At 37.9% G+C, this 17,629-nt stretch overlaps 1 protein-coding gene across 1 annotated transcript; it reads right to left on the bottom strand.

Moving 5' to 3' along the window:
- Positions 1–13,755: 13,755 nt before the first annotated feature.
- Positions 13,756–14,779, bottom strand: LOC124374524 (SPRY domain-containing SOCS box protein 4-like; the record flags this gene model as incomplete). Its single annotated transcript, XM_046832724.1, has 4 exons — positions 14,684–14,779; positions 14,306–14,444; positions 14,018–14,188; positions 13,756–13,856 (listed from the first exon to the last, which is right to left on the bottom strand). Coding segments are annotated over exons 1-4 (507 nt in total), but the record flags the coding sequence as incomplete, so codon positions are not given.
- Positions 14,780–17,629: the final 2,850 nt, after the last annotated feature.

Consider the following 17,629-nt stretch of genomic DNA (forward strand, 5'->3'; position numbering starts at 1 on the left):
ATGCATCCCTTAGGCACGGGTCGCTTCACACCGTGGGATTGGGGTGCCCTCAGTCAAAAAACAAGTTTTTGTGTGTGGTGCGATTCCAGGCGGACCCGGACTGGCACCACTACTGCGCGGCGCCGAGGGCCGTCACCGCGCAGAGTGCACACTCGAGACACTACCCTAGATCCTGGGGTTTTGTTGACAGCAGGGCCACCTCAAGCAGGACGCTGAATAGCGTTTATCCGGGCCCAACCATTGGTTAGATGGTTGGATTCGGATCCCCCTTCGGTCTTGAGCGACACCTTGGCGGTGCGCCCCTGGAGAGGTACTTTCCCAGTTCATTTGGGATTGACCCGAACTAAGGTCAGCCCGTCTCCTAGACCCCGAATTTTTGGTTAAAATAGAGGAATCATGCCCATCTTCTAGCATAATAGTTACGTTTTTCTGTTGCTACTTATAGGGTTCTTACCCGTATAGACTGTACTGCCTAGTATTTGTATGTTTACTTGATTAATTCCTTGGCTTTTGAACCGTTTCAGCTTAGTAAATGTTTGGAACAAAATTCATTTCACGTAAGATTTATTAATTTTCTTGTTATATAAATTTTATTTGTTATTTCTAATTTATTTTTAATTTTTATTATTTCTAAGATACGTCTGGATTGTAGTTATTTCGGATGTGGGCTCTGTTTTTATGAAATAAAATACAAATTTTAAAAAATTGAAATTTTTAGGTGAAATTTGACAATTTCAATGTAAAATGTGAAATTTGACATTTTCAATGTATATTGTAAAATTTGAAATTTTCAGTGTAAAATGTGAAAATTGAAATTTTTATGTCATATGTGAAATTTGACATTTTCAATGTAAAATGTGAAACCTCTCTGTACCGAAAGCGTGCGAGAGAGTCGGTGCCTAATGATATTCGAAATAAGAAAACCACATCTTACTTTTGTTATTGTCTTTACTTAGTTGATAAACATATGAAAGCTGTTTACGAGAAGCATTTGTCAAACTTTAATTCTGAATAACTTTTCTAGCGGGATATATTAAGCCTAAATATTTGTAAGTAATTGAAATTAGTATATGCTAACTAAATAAATTAGCAATGCCTTACTAATTCTTGTTTAACTGTTAAAAATAATCAATTTTATATGCAGTAATGAACAGCTTTTCAAGAAAATATAGTCTATAATATTGTACTCATTCAGTTAGTTACTAAACCTTACTCGAGAGCTCTTTTGTGTTGTGGAAAGGTTAAAATTGTCTCAGTCTATCTACTGAGGCATATAATTACATCAGTACTTGGAAATAAGTATTTTTTTTTTAAATCATATGTTTTATATTAATTTTGTATTTTTCTAAATGTAATGATTGTTTATGGAGATTATCATAATACAACAATTCATTTGTACTCTTTTGGAAAATACATGAAAGGGGTCTGTTTTAATTGTCTCTTAAACCAAAAGCGCACAGAAAGAATAGATTTATAAAGTCTCAGGTATTTGACACATCAGTTACACTTGGATATGTTCATGCATATGTGATAAAAAAAACTATAACAATTAAGAGAACTATATTCTAAATTATGTCTTACAGAAAATGTTTAGACAATTTGCAGTAAGATAGGAATAAGTTGAAATAATTGTACGCTATATATAATTCATACTAAAACTATAAGTAATAGTTGAAAACTGATTCAAACAGTTTAGTAGAGAATTATGGTCTATAGATTTAAATGTATTAAATTATTTGGAATAAAACACCAGATATCTCTTTCCTAGTACAGAGATATCAAATAATGAATTTAATTGATATATTAATATACTCGCCTTATAGAGTCTAGAGTCATATTTAAATATTTAATTTTTCAATCAACCTTCGGTGCTGCCCCCGCGCTGATGGCCGGAGGCACTCGCATTTTGGGTGGCGGAGTGTGATCAAGAATAAAAACAAGTGTCGTGTGTTTTTTTTCAATAAAGAGTTTTGTTTTTGTTTGGTAATGTTTGTTTTTGTTGAATTTTTGGGTTTGGAGAAATTTCTTAGCTAGTAACCAATTGTAATTCATTATAATCATCCGTGAATGAAACATTAGCGTTGGGGGCATAGTGTTCTGTCACTCAAACTACATCGTTTTATAACGTTCTAAGTTCATTGTTTTTTACATCAATAAGAGTTTTTTACATCCATAAAGTTTTAATAAATTAAAATTATATAAAAATATTTTCCTGCGCTTTAAAGACCACGCTTTACTTGTTGTCTGATTCTCAATATTCCTTAGAGAAAAGACCACTGTGCCTTTTTTTATTTTTTTTTACCTTATAAAGGAATATTTCAAATTGATATTTCTTTTTAACATTTAACTTTTTAACAATGCTTTCTTCTTAATAATAGTGTTTATGATGAAGGTCTATATTAGGTGGGACCGTATGGTATTTTTTCAAAGTGATTTAGAAATATATATATATCAAATAAATTTCAATGTGTATTGTGTGATCAGAGGTTAAGTTACATTTTTAATCAGACCTAAAGAGCCCATTTATTTTAGTTAACCAATTGTAATTCATTATAATCATCCGTAAATGAAACACTAGCGTTGGGGGCATAGTGTTAGTTCTGTTACTCAACTACATCGTTTTATAACGTTCTAAGTTCATTGAAAAAAATTTAAGCATTGGGGGCATATAACGAAATCTGACCTACAACAAACTTAATTAAAGCAATGTATGCTATCTGAATGAAATTTAAAAAATCTGACTGAATTGAGTTACATTTTTAAACTACTTATTTAAAAAGACAGTACAGTGCAGTTTTGTAAAGCAATATAATCTATAATTTGCACCTTCATGAATTAGTCTCTGAAATTTACACCAGAGCTCTCATATTGTACAAGAAATAAAACAAGTCAGAGGAAATCGAGGGGTTTCATATATAAAAATCCTTAACGGCATTCTTACATTCAATCTTCTATTTTTAAATAACTTTATTTCCATTTCGTAATTTAAAACAAAGTAAACAAACACTGCATTCTAAAATGCTGTTATGGGATACTATAGATTGCTTTAAAACATACTTTTCATTGGAAGAAAAGTATAATCACCTAATGTATGTACGTATAATCACCAATACAGCATATTTAAGTTTATAAATGTGCCTCCGTTTTGTGGCTAGCCAAGAAGACTAGTAAAGAGAGTAACGTCTTATTAAGTTTAACCATAATTACAAATTCAGTTGGAGGAACATTTGTACAACTAATTTTAACTGTCAAATTACGCAAACGTTTACCCGTAACATTTTTAGTTAGACACAATATATAACCTAACAAAATCACATCAATAAATAGTTACAAATACAGGCGGCCCCGTGAAAGTTATAAATAGTTGTTGGATATAGTACATTGCACTAGAAAATTGGAAAATGTTAATAAAACAACATAAAAAACCTTCATATCTGAGTTATAAAACACGTATAAAAGAGATATATGTAAATATAGGTTTGATATTACCGGGATTTGCAAATACAACGTAAATCGATGAATCATAAATTTTCACTATATATGTAAATTACTCCGAAACTTTTAATTACTCCTAATCACGGTACGCGCGCATTCGGGTGTAAAGGTCGCCTTGTAATCCTCTGGGATAGCGGGCAAACTATACTTCCAAGAAGGTCGCCCGGTACCTGGCATGACCATGGTTGTACTGACCTCTTTAGGTTGGAAAATTCCAGAACCGAAAGTCTACTAACCCTTGCCGACATCATAAATTATACTTTTGCGGTCTGTAAGAATGGCAGACTCTCCTTTTTATAATTCTTAGAAATAGTAATAGAACCGGCACTCAACAAGTCTGTCAAACTGTTCACGTTGCAACATTAAGTTACCAAATATGTGTCATACCCTACCCAGGGAAAAGAAATGCTGATTTCAGAATCACTTAAAAGTTTCGGAGTAATTTACATATATAGTGAAAATTTATGATTCATCGATTTACGTTGTATTTGCAAATCCCGGTAATATCAAACCTATATTTACATATATCTCTTTTATACGTGTTTTATAACTCAGATATGAAGGTTTTTATGTTGTTTTATTAACATTTTCCAATTTTCTAGTGCAATGTACTATATCCAACAACTATTTATAACTTTCACGGGGCCGCCTGTATTTGTAACTATTTATTGATGTGATTTTGTTAGGTTATATATTGTGTCTAACTAAAAATGTTACGGGTAAACGTTTGCGTAATTTGACAGTTAAAATTAGTTGTACAAATGTTCCTCCAACTGAATTTGTAATTATGGTTAAACTTAATAAGACGTTACTCTCTTTACTAGTCTTCTTGGCTAGCCACAAAACGGAGGCACATTTATAAACTTAAATATGCTGTATTGGTGATTATACGTACATACATTAGGTGATTATACTTCCAATGAAAAGTATGTTTTAAAGCAATCTATAGTATCCCATAACAGCATTTTAGAATGCAGTGTTTGTTTACTTTGTTTTAAATTACGAAATGGAAATAAAGTTATTTAAAAATAGAAGATTGAATGTAAGAATGCCGTTAAGGATTTTTATATATGAAACCCCTCGATTTCCTCTGACTTGTTTTATTTCTTGTACAATATGAGAGCTCTGGTGTAAATTTCAGAGACTAATTCATGAAGGTGCAAATTATAGATTATATTGCTTTACAAAACTGCACTGTACTGTCTTTTTAAATAAGTAGTTTAAAAATGTAACTCAATTCAGTCAGATTTTTTAAATTTCATTCAGATAGCATACATTGCTTTAATTAAGTTGTTGTAGGTCAGATTTCGTTATATGCCCCCAATGCTTAAATTTTTTTCAATGAACTTAGAACGTTATAAAACGATGTAGTTGAGTAACAGAACTAACACTATGCCCCCAACGCTAGTGTTTCATTTACGGATGATTATAATGAATTACAATTGGTTAACTAAAATAAATGGGCTCTTTAGGTCTGATTAAAAATGTAACTTAACCTCTGATCACACAATACACATTGAAATTTATTTGATATATATATATTTCTAAATCCCTTTGAAAAATACCATACGGTCCCACCTAATATAGACCTTCATCATAAACACTATTATTAAGAAGAAAGCATTGTTAAAAAGTTAAATGTTAAAAAGAAATATCAATTTGAAATATTCCTTTATAAGGTAAAAAAAAATAAAAAAAGGCACAGTGGTCTTTTCTCTAAGGAATATTGAGAATCAGACAACAAGTAAAGCGTGTGGTCTTTAAAGCGCAGGAAAATATTTTTATATAATTTTAATTTATTAAAACTTTATGGATGTAAAAAACTCTTATTGATGTAAAAAACAATGAACTTAGAACGTTATAAAACGATGTAGTTGAGTGACAGAACACTATGCCCCCAACGCTAATGTTTCATTCACGGATGATTATAATGAATTACAATTGGTTACTAGCTAAGAAATTTCTCCAAACCCAAAAATTCAACAAAAACAAACATTACCAAACAAAAACAAAACTCTTTATTGAAAAAAAACACACGACACTTGTTTTTATTCTTGATCACACTCCGCCACCCAAAATGCGAGTGCCTCCGGCCATCAGCGCGGGGCAGCACCGAAGGTTGATTGAAAAATTAAATATTTAAATATGACTCTAGACTCTATAAGGCGAGTATATTAATATATCAATTAAATTCATTATTTGATATCTCTGTACTAGGAAAGAGATATCTGGTGTTTTATTCCAAATAATTTAATACATTTAAATCTATAGACCATAATTCTCTACTAAACTGTTTGAATCAGTTTTCAACTATTACTTATAGTTTAGTATGAATTATATATAGCGTACAATTATTTCAACTTATTCCTATCTTACTGCAAATTGTCTAAACATTTTCTGTAAGACATAATTTAGAATATAGTTCTCTTAATTGTTATAGTTTTTTTATCACATATGCATGAACATATCCAAGTGTAACTGATGTGTCAAATACCTGAGACTTTATAAATCTATTCTTTCTGTGCGCTTTTGGTTTAAGAGACAATTAAAACAGACCCCTTTCATGTATTTTCCAAAAGAGTACAAATGAATTGTTGTATTATGATAATCTCCATAAACAATCATTACATTTAGAAAAAATACAAAATTAATATAAAAACATATGATTTAAAAAAAAAATACTTATTTCCAAGTACTGATGTAATTATATGCCTCAGTAGATAGACTGAGACAATTTTAACCTTTCCACAACACAAAAGAGCTCTCGAGTAAGGTTTAGTAACTAACTGAATGAGTACAATATTATAGACTATATTTTCTTGAAAAGCTGTTCATTACTGCATATAAAATTGATTATTTTTAACAGTTAAACAAGAATTAGTAAGGCATTGCTAATTTATTTAGTTAGCATATACTAATTTCAATTACTTACAAATATTTAGGCTAATATATCCCGCTAGAAAAGTTATTCAGAATTAAAGTTTGACAAATGCTTCTCGTAAACAGCTTTCATATGTTTATCAACTAAGTAAAGACAATAACAAAAGTAAGATGTGGTTTTCTTATTTCGAATATCATTAGGCACCGACTCTCTCGCACGCTTTCGGTACAGAGAGGTTTCACATTTTACATTGAAAATGTCAAATTTCACATATGACATAAAAATTTCAATTTTCACATTTTACACTGAAAATTTCAAATTTTACAATATACATTGAAAATGTCAAATTTCACATTTTACATTGAAATTGTCAAAATTTCACCTAAAAATTTCAATTTTTTAAAATTTGTATTTTATTTCATAAAAACAGAGCCCACATCCGAAATAACTACAATCCAGACGTATCTTAGAAATAATAAAAATTAAAAATAAATTAGAAATAACAAATAAAATTTATATAACAAGAAAATTAATAAATCTTACGTGAAATGAATTTTGTTCCAAACATTTACTAAGCTGAAACGGTTCAAAAGCCAAGGAATTAATCAAGTAAACATACAAATACTAGGCAGTACAGTCTATACGGGTAAGAACCCTATAAGTAGCAACAGAAAAACGTAACTATTATGCTAGAAGATGGGCATGATTCCTCTATTTTAACCAAAAATTCGGGGTCTAGGAGACGGGCTGACCTTAGTTCGGGTCAATCCCAAATGAACTGGGAAAGTACCTCTCCAGGGGCGGCACCGCCAAGGTGTCGCTCAAGACCGAAGGGGGATCCGAATCCAACCATCTAACCAATGGTTGGGCCCGGATAAACGCTATTCAGCGTCCTGCTTGAGGTGGCCCTGCTGTCAACAAAACCCCAGGATCTAGGGTAGTGTCTCGAGTGTGCACTCTGCGCGGTGACGGCCCTCGGCGCCGCGCAGTAGTGGTGCCAGTCCGGGTCCGCCTGGAATCGCACCACACACAAAAACTTGTTTTTGACTGAGGGCACCCCAATCCCACGGTGTGAAGCGACCCGTGCCTAAGGGATGCATGGCGCAGGGGTTGTGCGTCGTAAACGGAGCCCTTGGGGGTTGGGCGCCCCCCCAAGCGTAAATAGCCTTACCTGGTCATGCGGGGCTCTGGCTGGGTGGACTGTTATTTCCTCGGTACTCGTGGGACCTTTTATGGAGTCTTTTAAAAATAACCAAAAAACACCAACAGATTTAGATCTGGAAGAACTGCAACGGGCAGTTGCATCCGGCACCCAGGCCTTGGATGTATCTGCCTGTTCTTCTAGCGCTACCACCATCGACGACGATGTAGTACTCGATGATGCTAGCGGAAGGGTTGAGTCCATGGACACAGACACTGGAGCATGTGTAATGGACTACAACCTTAAGCTCCCCTTTAAACTGCGCAAGCGTTGGGCGATGGAGCAGAAAAAGGCCGACGGCACCTGGCTTCCGGACAGTCAATGGAGGAGGCAAACGGGCAAGAGGTCGGCCAATGAAAGAAGAAAGATAAAAAGACAGAGGGAGGCAGCACCGGAGGCAACTGCAGGTGCGGTCTCTACTCCTATTGGGAAGAGAGGGCGCTCGGGCGGTTCTTCGGCGGAAAAAACCCCTGCCGAAGAGGCGCCCGACCGCACCTCCTGAGCAAGCAGCGCATGCGACGAGTACCAATCCCTCAACGGAGGAGGGGTTGGGAGAAACATTCAGGGAAGTTCTGACGGGACATAAGCTAGTCTTGGTCCCTGCTAACTTTCCTGAGAGGCGCCTCTCAGAGGAGGAGGCTATGGAACTTCGGGGGCGCATTCTCGACGAGGTACTCTCAGCAGAGGGTGTGTGCCTGCAGTTCAAAAGGTGTTTCCCCGAAAGGGGGGCTCTCGTCATGCTCTGTGGCAATGACGAGACCAGGGATTGGCTGCGGGGTCTGGCTCCGGGGCTGGGGATCGGTGGCCCTGGGGGAATAGGGGTGATCTGTGGGGACTACAAAGACCTCATAAGATCTACCAAGGTCTTCCTAAGGGTCGATGGTCCCATGGCCGGGAAGGACTCTGCGACCATTCTCAAGGCCATTAACAAACAGAATGCTGGGATCTCTGTGTCGGACTGGAGGGTTGTTGGAGATGTCCACACGGGAGATTCCAGAACTCTTGTAATTTTAATAGATGAACAGTCTTCAACCACTCTTAAGGGGAGGGGCTGGAGGGTGTTCATTGGTGTGGAGCAGGTCCAGCTGAGGGCGCGGGGTGGGGCGGTTGATCATGGGGATCAAGGTTCTTCAGATCAACCTGCAGCACAATAAGGCTGCCTCGGCTGTATTCTGCAGACGCTTCCTGTCGGAAGATTTTCACGTGGCTCTGATACAGGAACCTTGGATCAGCAAGGGAAAAATATCAGGGCTTTCAATGACAGGGGTGAAAATATTTAGTGCCCAGGTTGAAAATGCCAGGACATGTATTGTTGTAAGCAACAAGGTGGACAGCATTCCTGTTCTGGAATTTTGTTGCAGGGATCTCGCCACAGTCAGGTTGATGGTGGCTGGTACTGGACGAGCCCTGCTAGTTGCATCATCATATCTACCGTATGATGATGCGGAGTCCACGCCCTCCAGGGAACTGGCTGCCTTGGTGGACCATGTTGGGAGGAGTGGAGCGGAACTGGTGGTGGGATGCGACGCCAACTCGCACAACGAGGCGTGGGGCAGCACCAACACTAATAACAGAGGTAAGTTACTTCTAGAATACATAATGTCCCGTAGTCTAATGATCGCAAATGTGGGAAATGTGCCCACGTTTCGCACGAGGACAAGAAGGGAGGTGCTAGATGTGACCATGATGTCGGAGGGTATGGCTGGTCGGATGCATGGCTGGCATGTGTCTGACGAGCCTTCCCTCTCTGATCATGCTCACATCTGTTTTAAGATCGGTGAACAGATGCTGGAAAAAGTTCAGTATAGGAATCCGAGGAACACAAACTGGGTATCCTACAAGGAAAACCTCAGGGCACGGCTGGATTCTGATTCCACTAATGGGAAACGGATTCACAGCGCGGCGCAGCTTGACGAATCTGCTGACGGTCTAACTTCTGCGATTGTCGGCTCCTTCGATCTCAGCTGCCCGATTATAAACAAAAACAGATCTAAGGTAGCCTGGTGGAGCTCTGAATTGGCCTCTTTGAGGAAGAAGGTCAGGGCTCTATTCAGGAGAGCCAAAACTTGGGGTACTTGGGACACCTATCACGAGGCTCTTGCACTGTACAACCGCAAGGTTCGTACGGCTAAGAGGTTAGCCTGGAAGAAGCTCTGCACCGATATTGACAGTGTGCAGGGCAGTGCAAGGCTGCAAAAGCTATTGGCAAAGAATCCCATCTCGCCGCTTGGTAGTCTCAAGGACGATCAAGGTGTTTACATTACTGAGCCGGAAGGAGTTCTGAAAGTCATGATGGGAACACACTTCCCGGACTGTATTGTTCATGAGGGTGAACAACCACCCGAAAGTGAGGGGAGACATGCGGGTCGCGCCACTCATTCGCAGTGGAGTCTGGCGCACCGTATTGTTACCTTCAGTAGGATTGAGTGGGCTATTAACTCATTCAGTCCTTACAAGGCTCCTGGGGGCGACGGGGTGAGACCGGTTTGCTTGCAGCGGGGATTGGACATTCTCCTTCCACAGCTGTGCAGACTGTTCAGAGCCTCCGTGGCTCTCAGGTACATCCCACTACCCTGGAGAGTGTCCAGAGTGGTGTTCATACCGAAGCAGGGGAGGGCGGGCATGGATCGGCCGAAGTCTTTTAGGCCGATATGCCTGTCCTCCTTCCTTCTCAAAACCATGGAGAAAATGGTTGCCAGGTTTGTTTGGGAGGGAGCTCTTCTGGAGCGACCTTTGCATCCTAACCAGCATGCCTACACTCCAGGAAAGTCATGCGACTCGGCCCTGCATCAATTGGTATGCAGGATTGAGAAGACGCTGGCGGCAAAAGAGGTAGCCATAGGAGTCTTTTTAGACATTGAAGGTGCCTTTGATAATACAGCCACTCAGGCGATTATCAATGCGGTCTCGGGACGTGGCGTTGATGGTCAGGTGTGTGACTGGATAGGGGCCTTGCTCTCGGACAGGGTTGTTGTTTCAACCCTCATGGGAGCAAGTGTTAGTGCAAAGGCTACGAGGGGCTGTCCGCAGGGCGGCGTTCTCTCTCCTCTTCTGTGGAACCTGGTTGTGGATGACCTGCTGAATTCTTTGAATAGCAGCGGTGTCTTTGCACAAGGGTACGCAGATGATATTGTGATTCTTGTGAGTGGCAAGTTCAACACAACAATCACGGAATTGACCAATGCTGCTCTGAACATGGTGGGAAACTGGTGTGATAAGGTTGGCCTCACCGTCAACCCCACCAAGGCTGCCGTGGTTGCCTTTACCAGGAGGCGACAGATGGAGGGCATTGGTCCTTTTCTATTTAAAGGCTCACCCGTTGAGCTGAAGCCTGAGGTCAAGTACCTGGGCGTGATCCTAGATAGGGTTCTAAACTGGGGACCTCATCTAGAAAGGGTCATTGCCAGGGGTAAGTGGTCTCTAATGCAATGCAGACGTGTGATAGGTGGGCCCTGGGGACTGAAGCCGAGGCTCTTGTACTGGCTTTATGTTTCCGTGGTCAGACCTGCACTAATGTACGGAGCTGTCGTATGGTGGCCAAAAATGGAAGCCAAAACGGTGGTAGCACGTTTGGCAGGTATCCAAAGGATGGCCTGCCTCGCTATCACAGGGGCCTTTCCTAGTGCGCCAGGCGCGGCTCTGGACTGTTGTCTTAATCTCGCCCCCCTGGACATTGTCATTCGAGCTATGGCCAGGAAGAGTGCCTACTGTCTGCAGCAGACGGGATTCTGGTCGGGCTGCAGCGGTGGGCACTGCAGAATTAGCACTCTGATACAGGAGGATGTTTTGCATATGATCTCTGATCAGATGCCACAAAAGTTTTCCTTTGACAAACCCTTTAGGATTATTTTGCCCTCAAGGGATGATTGGTCAGAGGGGAAGCAACCTCTTCCACCAGCGGAGCTCGAATGGTACACAGACGGCTCTAAAACAAAAAGCGGCACAGGTGCTGGAATTCTGGGAGTGAGACCATGTAGGGAGCTGGTGGTTCCTATGGGTCCGTATCCGACAGTCTTTCAAGCGGAGGTCGCAGCCATTATGGAATGTGCTCGTGAGAATCTTCGTCTGCGATATAGGGGCAAGACGATTAACATTTTCACGGACAGTCAGGCAGCGCTGATGGCGCTGGATTCTTGCGCAATCAAATCCAAACTGGTTTGGGATTGCTATCAGACCGTTTCCTCCCTTGCCAGAATCAACAATGTAACCGTTTTGTTGGGTTCCTGGTCATAAGGGGATTTCTGGGAACGAAAGAGCTGATGCCCTGGCCAACCAGGGCTCAGCAACAATTATGACGGGCCCTCAACCATTCTGCGGTGTTCCAAGGTGTGAATCCTCTAGGGTTGTCTCGAAATGGATTCGCGCGGAGCATGGGAGAAGGTGGAGGTTGCATCCGGGTTTGAGAGTGAGTAGAATGGTATTACAGTCACCTTCCTCCAAGGTGGCCTCGGACCTTCTCTCATTAAACAGATCAATGTCTTCCAAGGTCATTGGTCTCATTACGGGGCATGGTCACCTGAAGAAGCATCTACACAGAGTTGGTATCCTTCAGGAGGATCCGCTCTGTGGAAGGTGTAATGAGCAGGAGGAGACTGCTGAGCACCTGCTCTTTGATTGCCCAGCAATAGCAAGAGAGCGGTATGCCATCTTTGGTAGCTTGAACAGGGGTGGCGAGTTTTCCCAGGAGGACTTGATAGGTTGTTTTCGGCGGTTTGTTGAACTGCTGAAGTTGTAGACTGGTAGTCCTCATGGTGTTTTCGGGGTGCGCAAAAGGCCCTTGAGGCTTAAGTGCATGGCAGTAGGCCGCCCCAAGGAAGAAAAAAAAAAAAAACCAAAAATTCGGTATTATGAAATCTAGAACTAATTAAAATGAACACAACTTTTTGCTGTTCACGCCTTTATCCTTCGTGGGTACCTAGGAGCGCAAAGATCAAGGTAACCACAAAGGAACCCAATTCCACTCAGCCAGTTGGGACCTGGGCAGCTCCTAATTGAAAGTTTAAACAAATGATTGACAACCCCTCACATTATGAATAAATATTACATACACCTTACACAATAATAACTCCTTATACCAAATGGTTGCAATATTTTTTCTCGACAATATCCTGTTCGATGTTTTCATTTCGCTTGTAACGGAACCAACTCCTTCCCACTCTCCCCCAATTGTTGATTACAAAACACACAAGTATCGTAAGTTGCCACGTCTCTCTATCTTCGACCTTTATTTGTGTTGGGCAAATAAATACTCTTTATTTAGGGTTCTCCCATTTTGGGCGAAAGTTAAAAGTTGACAAAATATGGAGTTAATTAATGAACACACTTCTTGAACTTGATGGCACTAGAATGAAAAAGGTAATAAAATAATTTTTAAACATAACCAAACGATTCTAGCTAAGTTTGTCAGAATAGGTAGGAAAGGGCAATTACTTTAAAAGTTGAAATTTTACATTTTATTAGAGAGCCTTTTAAACAAGCCTTCAAACAAAATGAATATAAATAAGGAATATAAATATATTCCGCCAACCGAAAATACCGCACTTAAATATAGTTGTTCCTAATATAAAAATAGGAGACGAGTATATGCAAACCTGTTGTCACATGGTAGCCTACTCAAGGGTAGCAGATGTATTGCTACGATTTCGGGAGTACCGCATACTTCATCACTCTCTCCCTGCAATGTTTGCGGAGTCACACTTCCCATCGGCTTTTCTCATGAGGGCTTTGGACCTCCAACGGCAGCCTTAAAAATGTGTTTTGGCTATCCTTCTCAATGAAGGAGCGTCATAGCCATTAACCTAAAAAACATTAGTTACATATTAAAAGCATAAAAACAAATACAAATAATAATAAACAAAATTAAACTATCTAATATAACATGCAAGATAAATAATATAATTATATAAAAGTGTATATTATTAACCATCACCATAATAAACTATAACTAAAGTATAACTTATTATAACTATAACTAAGTATGTATATAGACATGGTATTTGTATTACTGTAAAATAATTCTATTTATCAATATAATTTATTTAAAATTAAGAAGTAAACTACGTTTTAATAAACACGTCCAAAAATTATTCACTACTGCACTACCTAATTATTCTACCGTCACCAGGTCAGAAGATGGAAATAGGTTACATTAGTCCTAGTCTAATAAATACTTAATAACTGTCTGAGGCAAGTCCAGCTCTTCTATCATTTCAAGGTCGTCATCTTCAACAGTCTGCATGATGGACTTCTTGCAAATCTCCATCAAGGAGCGGGGTTCCGCTGAAACACCAAACACGTTTCGTTAGATATGTAATAACGCATAGATTTGAAATTCACCTCAGCCAAATATCTCTCAGAAACCTAATGCACATTCCATATATTTTACGTGTCTATTGTGAAACATGAAAATAAATTACAACAGAAATGAAAGGTTTACTCACAGTCCAAGCCGCCGTTGTAAGTGATGGTGACCTGGCAGGGCACTGAGCTGGTGCTAATGATGGGAAATAGCACCTTCCCACGCAGCCCAGTGAAGGCATCTCCAAGGTAACATCTTCTGTCGTCAACTCGGATGAGGAAACCCAGTGTTCCCTTATACATGTCCAGTACAACTAAAACATACAGAAACTTATTAGAATGGTGCTTGAAATATGAAATATTACGGACAAAAGTACCATGAATATACATGTTTATAATTTGTTAAATTAACAGCAGATTTAAAGTTTTACCACCAAAACTGTCGGGCACTTCAAAATCATCGTAAGGTGCTACAACAGGATAGTCGGCACTGTCCATGCTGCAGTCGTGACGTAGTCTCAGAGTGCTCAGGTTCCATCCCCAGGACTGGTCGTCACTCCCCACGATAGACTGAAACAAACAATGAGGTTTTATTCATCATTCAAAGGACATGAAAGGCGTTGTAATTCTTATAAAAAACCTAGGAATTATGCACTGACAATATTTCATTTAATTTTTTCCTTTGGAAAATGTGAAAGGAAAAGTATGCATAGGTGATATAATATTAGTTTATGCAATCAAACAATTATGAACTATTTTGAAAAAGAAATTTATCCACATAATCTGTGTTGTAGACATGTAGAACTTACATTGATTCCGTTGCCGTGTAGATCAGCGGCTTTTGTACCCACACCCACCATAGGGTGCAAGCCACGGAGCTCAGCAGGCCAGTGGATCGCCCACATGTGGATTCCCTGGCTGAATCCAACTCTTCCCCTCACGGCATCGGCTGCCCCGGTGGACGTTGACCGGAAGCAAGTTAGCGGGAACTCCTCCTAAAATAAGGATACGATATTAAAAATAATTGTTCTATATTGTTAGTATGTCATAATTTATTTCTAAGTAAACATAATTATCTGTAAAGTAGCAATTTGCATTAAAAAATTAATTGTAAAAGATTTTAAATGAAGGGCGTAATATATCTGAAGTAGTTAAAAATGTATATTAAATCCTTAAAGCACCAAACAGTTCAAAATAAAATAGTTGAAGGTATTAATTATTCATACATAAAACAATGCTATCATATAAAGATGTCAAAACAATTGTTATCATGGTTTAGATTCCCATGCTATGTTTACAGTAAGATGTTGAATACAATGTGTTTATAGGTGGTATAATTAGATAAATGATATAAAGCGAATATCAAAACCATATCTAGCCGGGTTTATTATTCTGTTTAATATCAGAATTATTTAAAAAATGTCCAAGCCAACTATAGTTAACGGTAATTATATATAAATATACCATGCTTTATTTTCAAAGTGTAGTATATAGTAGGCAATTTTAATTTTTTTTTAAGAATCAAAACGTAGTTTTTAAAAACTGGTATATTTAAATTGTTCGTTCAAAGTTGTTGAAAAGCTTGTATGGGAGTTAGGTGTGTAGCATTGTTTTTACCTACCTTGAAATGGATGTTCCTTGAACAATCTTGCGGGTTCCAGGCGTATTTCTCCAGCTCTTGGAAGAACGAAGGCGACTTTTCAGTCTCCACCAGCATCCTGACACGCTCTGGAAGTAGGAATTCTTCCAATCCATCTGCAGCGGCAGCGGCTGCTCCAACATCTTCGTCCTCGGCCCCTGTATGCAATAAGTAACGTAACTAATAAATATTACTTAATTTTGCTAACATGTATAATAAAAATACATGTTTTCATTTATCTCAAGCATGAATTAAAAAGATATTCCTGATATTCCATTTGTGACTATATGTATTTGATTAATTGTAACTTATATGATATATCTCAACATATGGAATGATGTTATACAGTAGAGAATATTATTTTTTTTATATAAAGTAGTAAAAAATAATAATAACAATTATATTAATAACTATTAATTCTTACCCAAGTCGTAGTGTTCGTCGGGTAATATATCATCAAGGGTAACGTTCGCCAGAAGCAACAGGATGGGGAAAAGTCCTGGTTCATGGCGAACCTGCCTTCTCAGTTCCCCACGGCTCACCGCCAATCTTCTACTCCTGACAGAAGAGCTGATCCTGTCAACGGGGAGAATACACGAGTTAAACATTGTTTATAACTCATTTAGGATCTAAAGTTAAAAAATGACTCAATATATGTGTTATTGTTGAAAAACTTAAAGTACTAATTATTTTATCCATAACTGGAATTTTTTTATTTTCCGGACTTTTGGGTTACTGTTTCTATGATCAATAATAATGTTTGTTTATAATAATATTTCTACACTAATTATTTATGTGACCATTATTTACCTTATATTTGAATAGTACAAAATTAACACTTCTTTATTTTTAAGCCGCTAATTTAAAATACAAAGCGTATATTAAATTATTACTTCATCTGAAATATTATTATTTATACTTCAAACACTAAAACAGCACAGGTTTTATTATTATTCATGTCACAGACAATTTTCGTTCATAATATATTTAGTTTATTATTCTTTTTATTGTTTACATGTGAACGTCAAGTTTTCAAAACAAAAAAATATTTTAAAACATCTGTTGATTAAAATTTTTTATCTGTAATTACATCAAGTCTGTTCAAACTTTCTCGCACATTTATCTATTTAACTGTATTACTATGAAATCAAGTAAAGTGCTAATTATCTATTCAAAAACAAAATTAATTTTCATTAAAATAACTTTATAAATATCTTCTATCTTTATATTATATAAGAATTAAAATAATATATACATATGTCGTTCTTAAAGAGTAACATCATACAGTGAAAACAACTATAATATGAGTATAACCGTTATTTTTTTAACGCAGTAAAATGTTCGATATCATATTTTTTTAACTAGGGGTTTTACATACTTAGAACAATCTAATAACAATAAACATAAATCTGATAGAAATTGATATAACATACCAACCGTAAGTTTATTATTTATAACAAGACAAGAAAGTAAAATAAAGCGTATTATTACTTACTAGTTAATACTTTTCGAACATTCAAGAACAATATTTTACAGCGATATAAAAAACTTATATTTTCCACGCGAGTTTAATTATTTCACTTTTTATTTTTGTTAGTATTACTTGATTTAATCATTTACTATTCACTAACAGTATAAAAAAGTTATATTTACTACGCATTTATGAATATATGAAATTTATAAACTTACTGTAAACAACTCATTCTATATTAATAAAATTACTCACCTCCGCCACTTTCTAATTGAGCGTTGCCGCCTAATCAAGTTGTTGGGACGCATGGTCTTCGCTGTTAAAACTCGTACGACAAGCACAGTATCACTCCTCAAGAGAGACTGACCAAGTTCGGCGTGGTCTCTGAGGTCTCGCTGCCGATGGTGGGGGTAAGAGGAGTGGGCGGGGCAATTATGTAGTGGGGGAGCCTGGAGTGGAGGTTAACGTTACTATATTATCAGGAAATACAGAGCAGTAGAATAAGATTAGTAATTAGATTTGCCTAAAATAAATATTATAAATCCTAGGACAATACCCAGAATTTTTAATTTTTTAGCGTAAAAAATTTAATTGGGTCAATAAACATATAAATAAAGGTATTTGCGATTTAATTTGTGCCTGTTA

The sequence above is a fragment of the Homalodisca vitripennis genome, unplaced genomic scaffold (assembly GCF_021130785.1).
Source record: "Homalodisca vitripennis isolate AUS2020 unplaced genomic scaffold, UT_GWSS_2.1 ScUCBcl_8907;HRSCAF=17214, whole genome shotgun sequence".
Lineage (NCBI taxonomy): Eukaryota > Metazoa > Arthropoda > Insecta > Hemiptera > Cicadellidae > Homalodisca > Homalodisca vitripennis.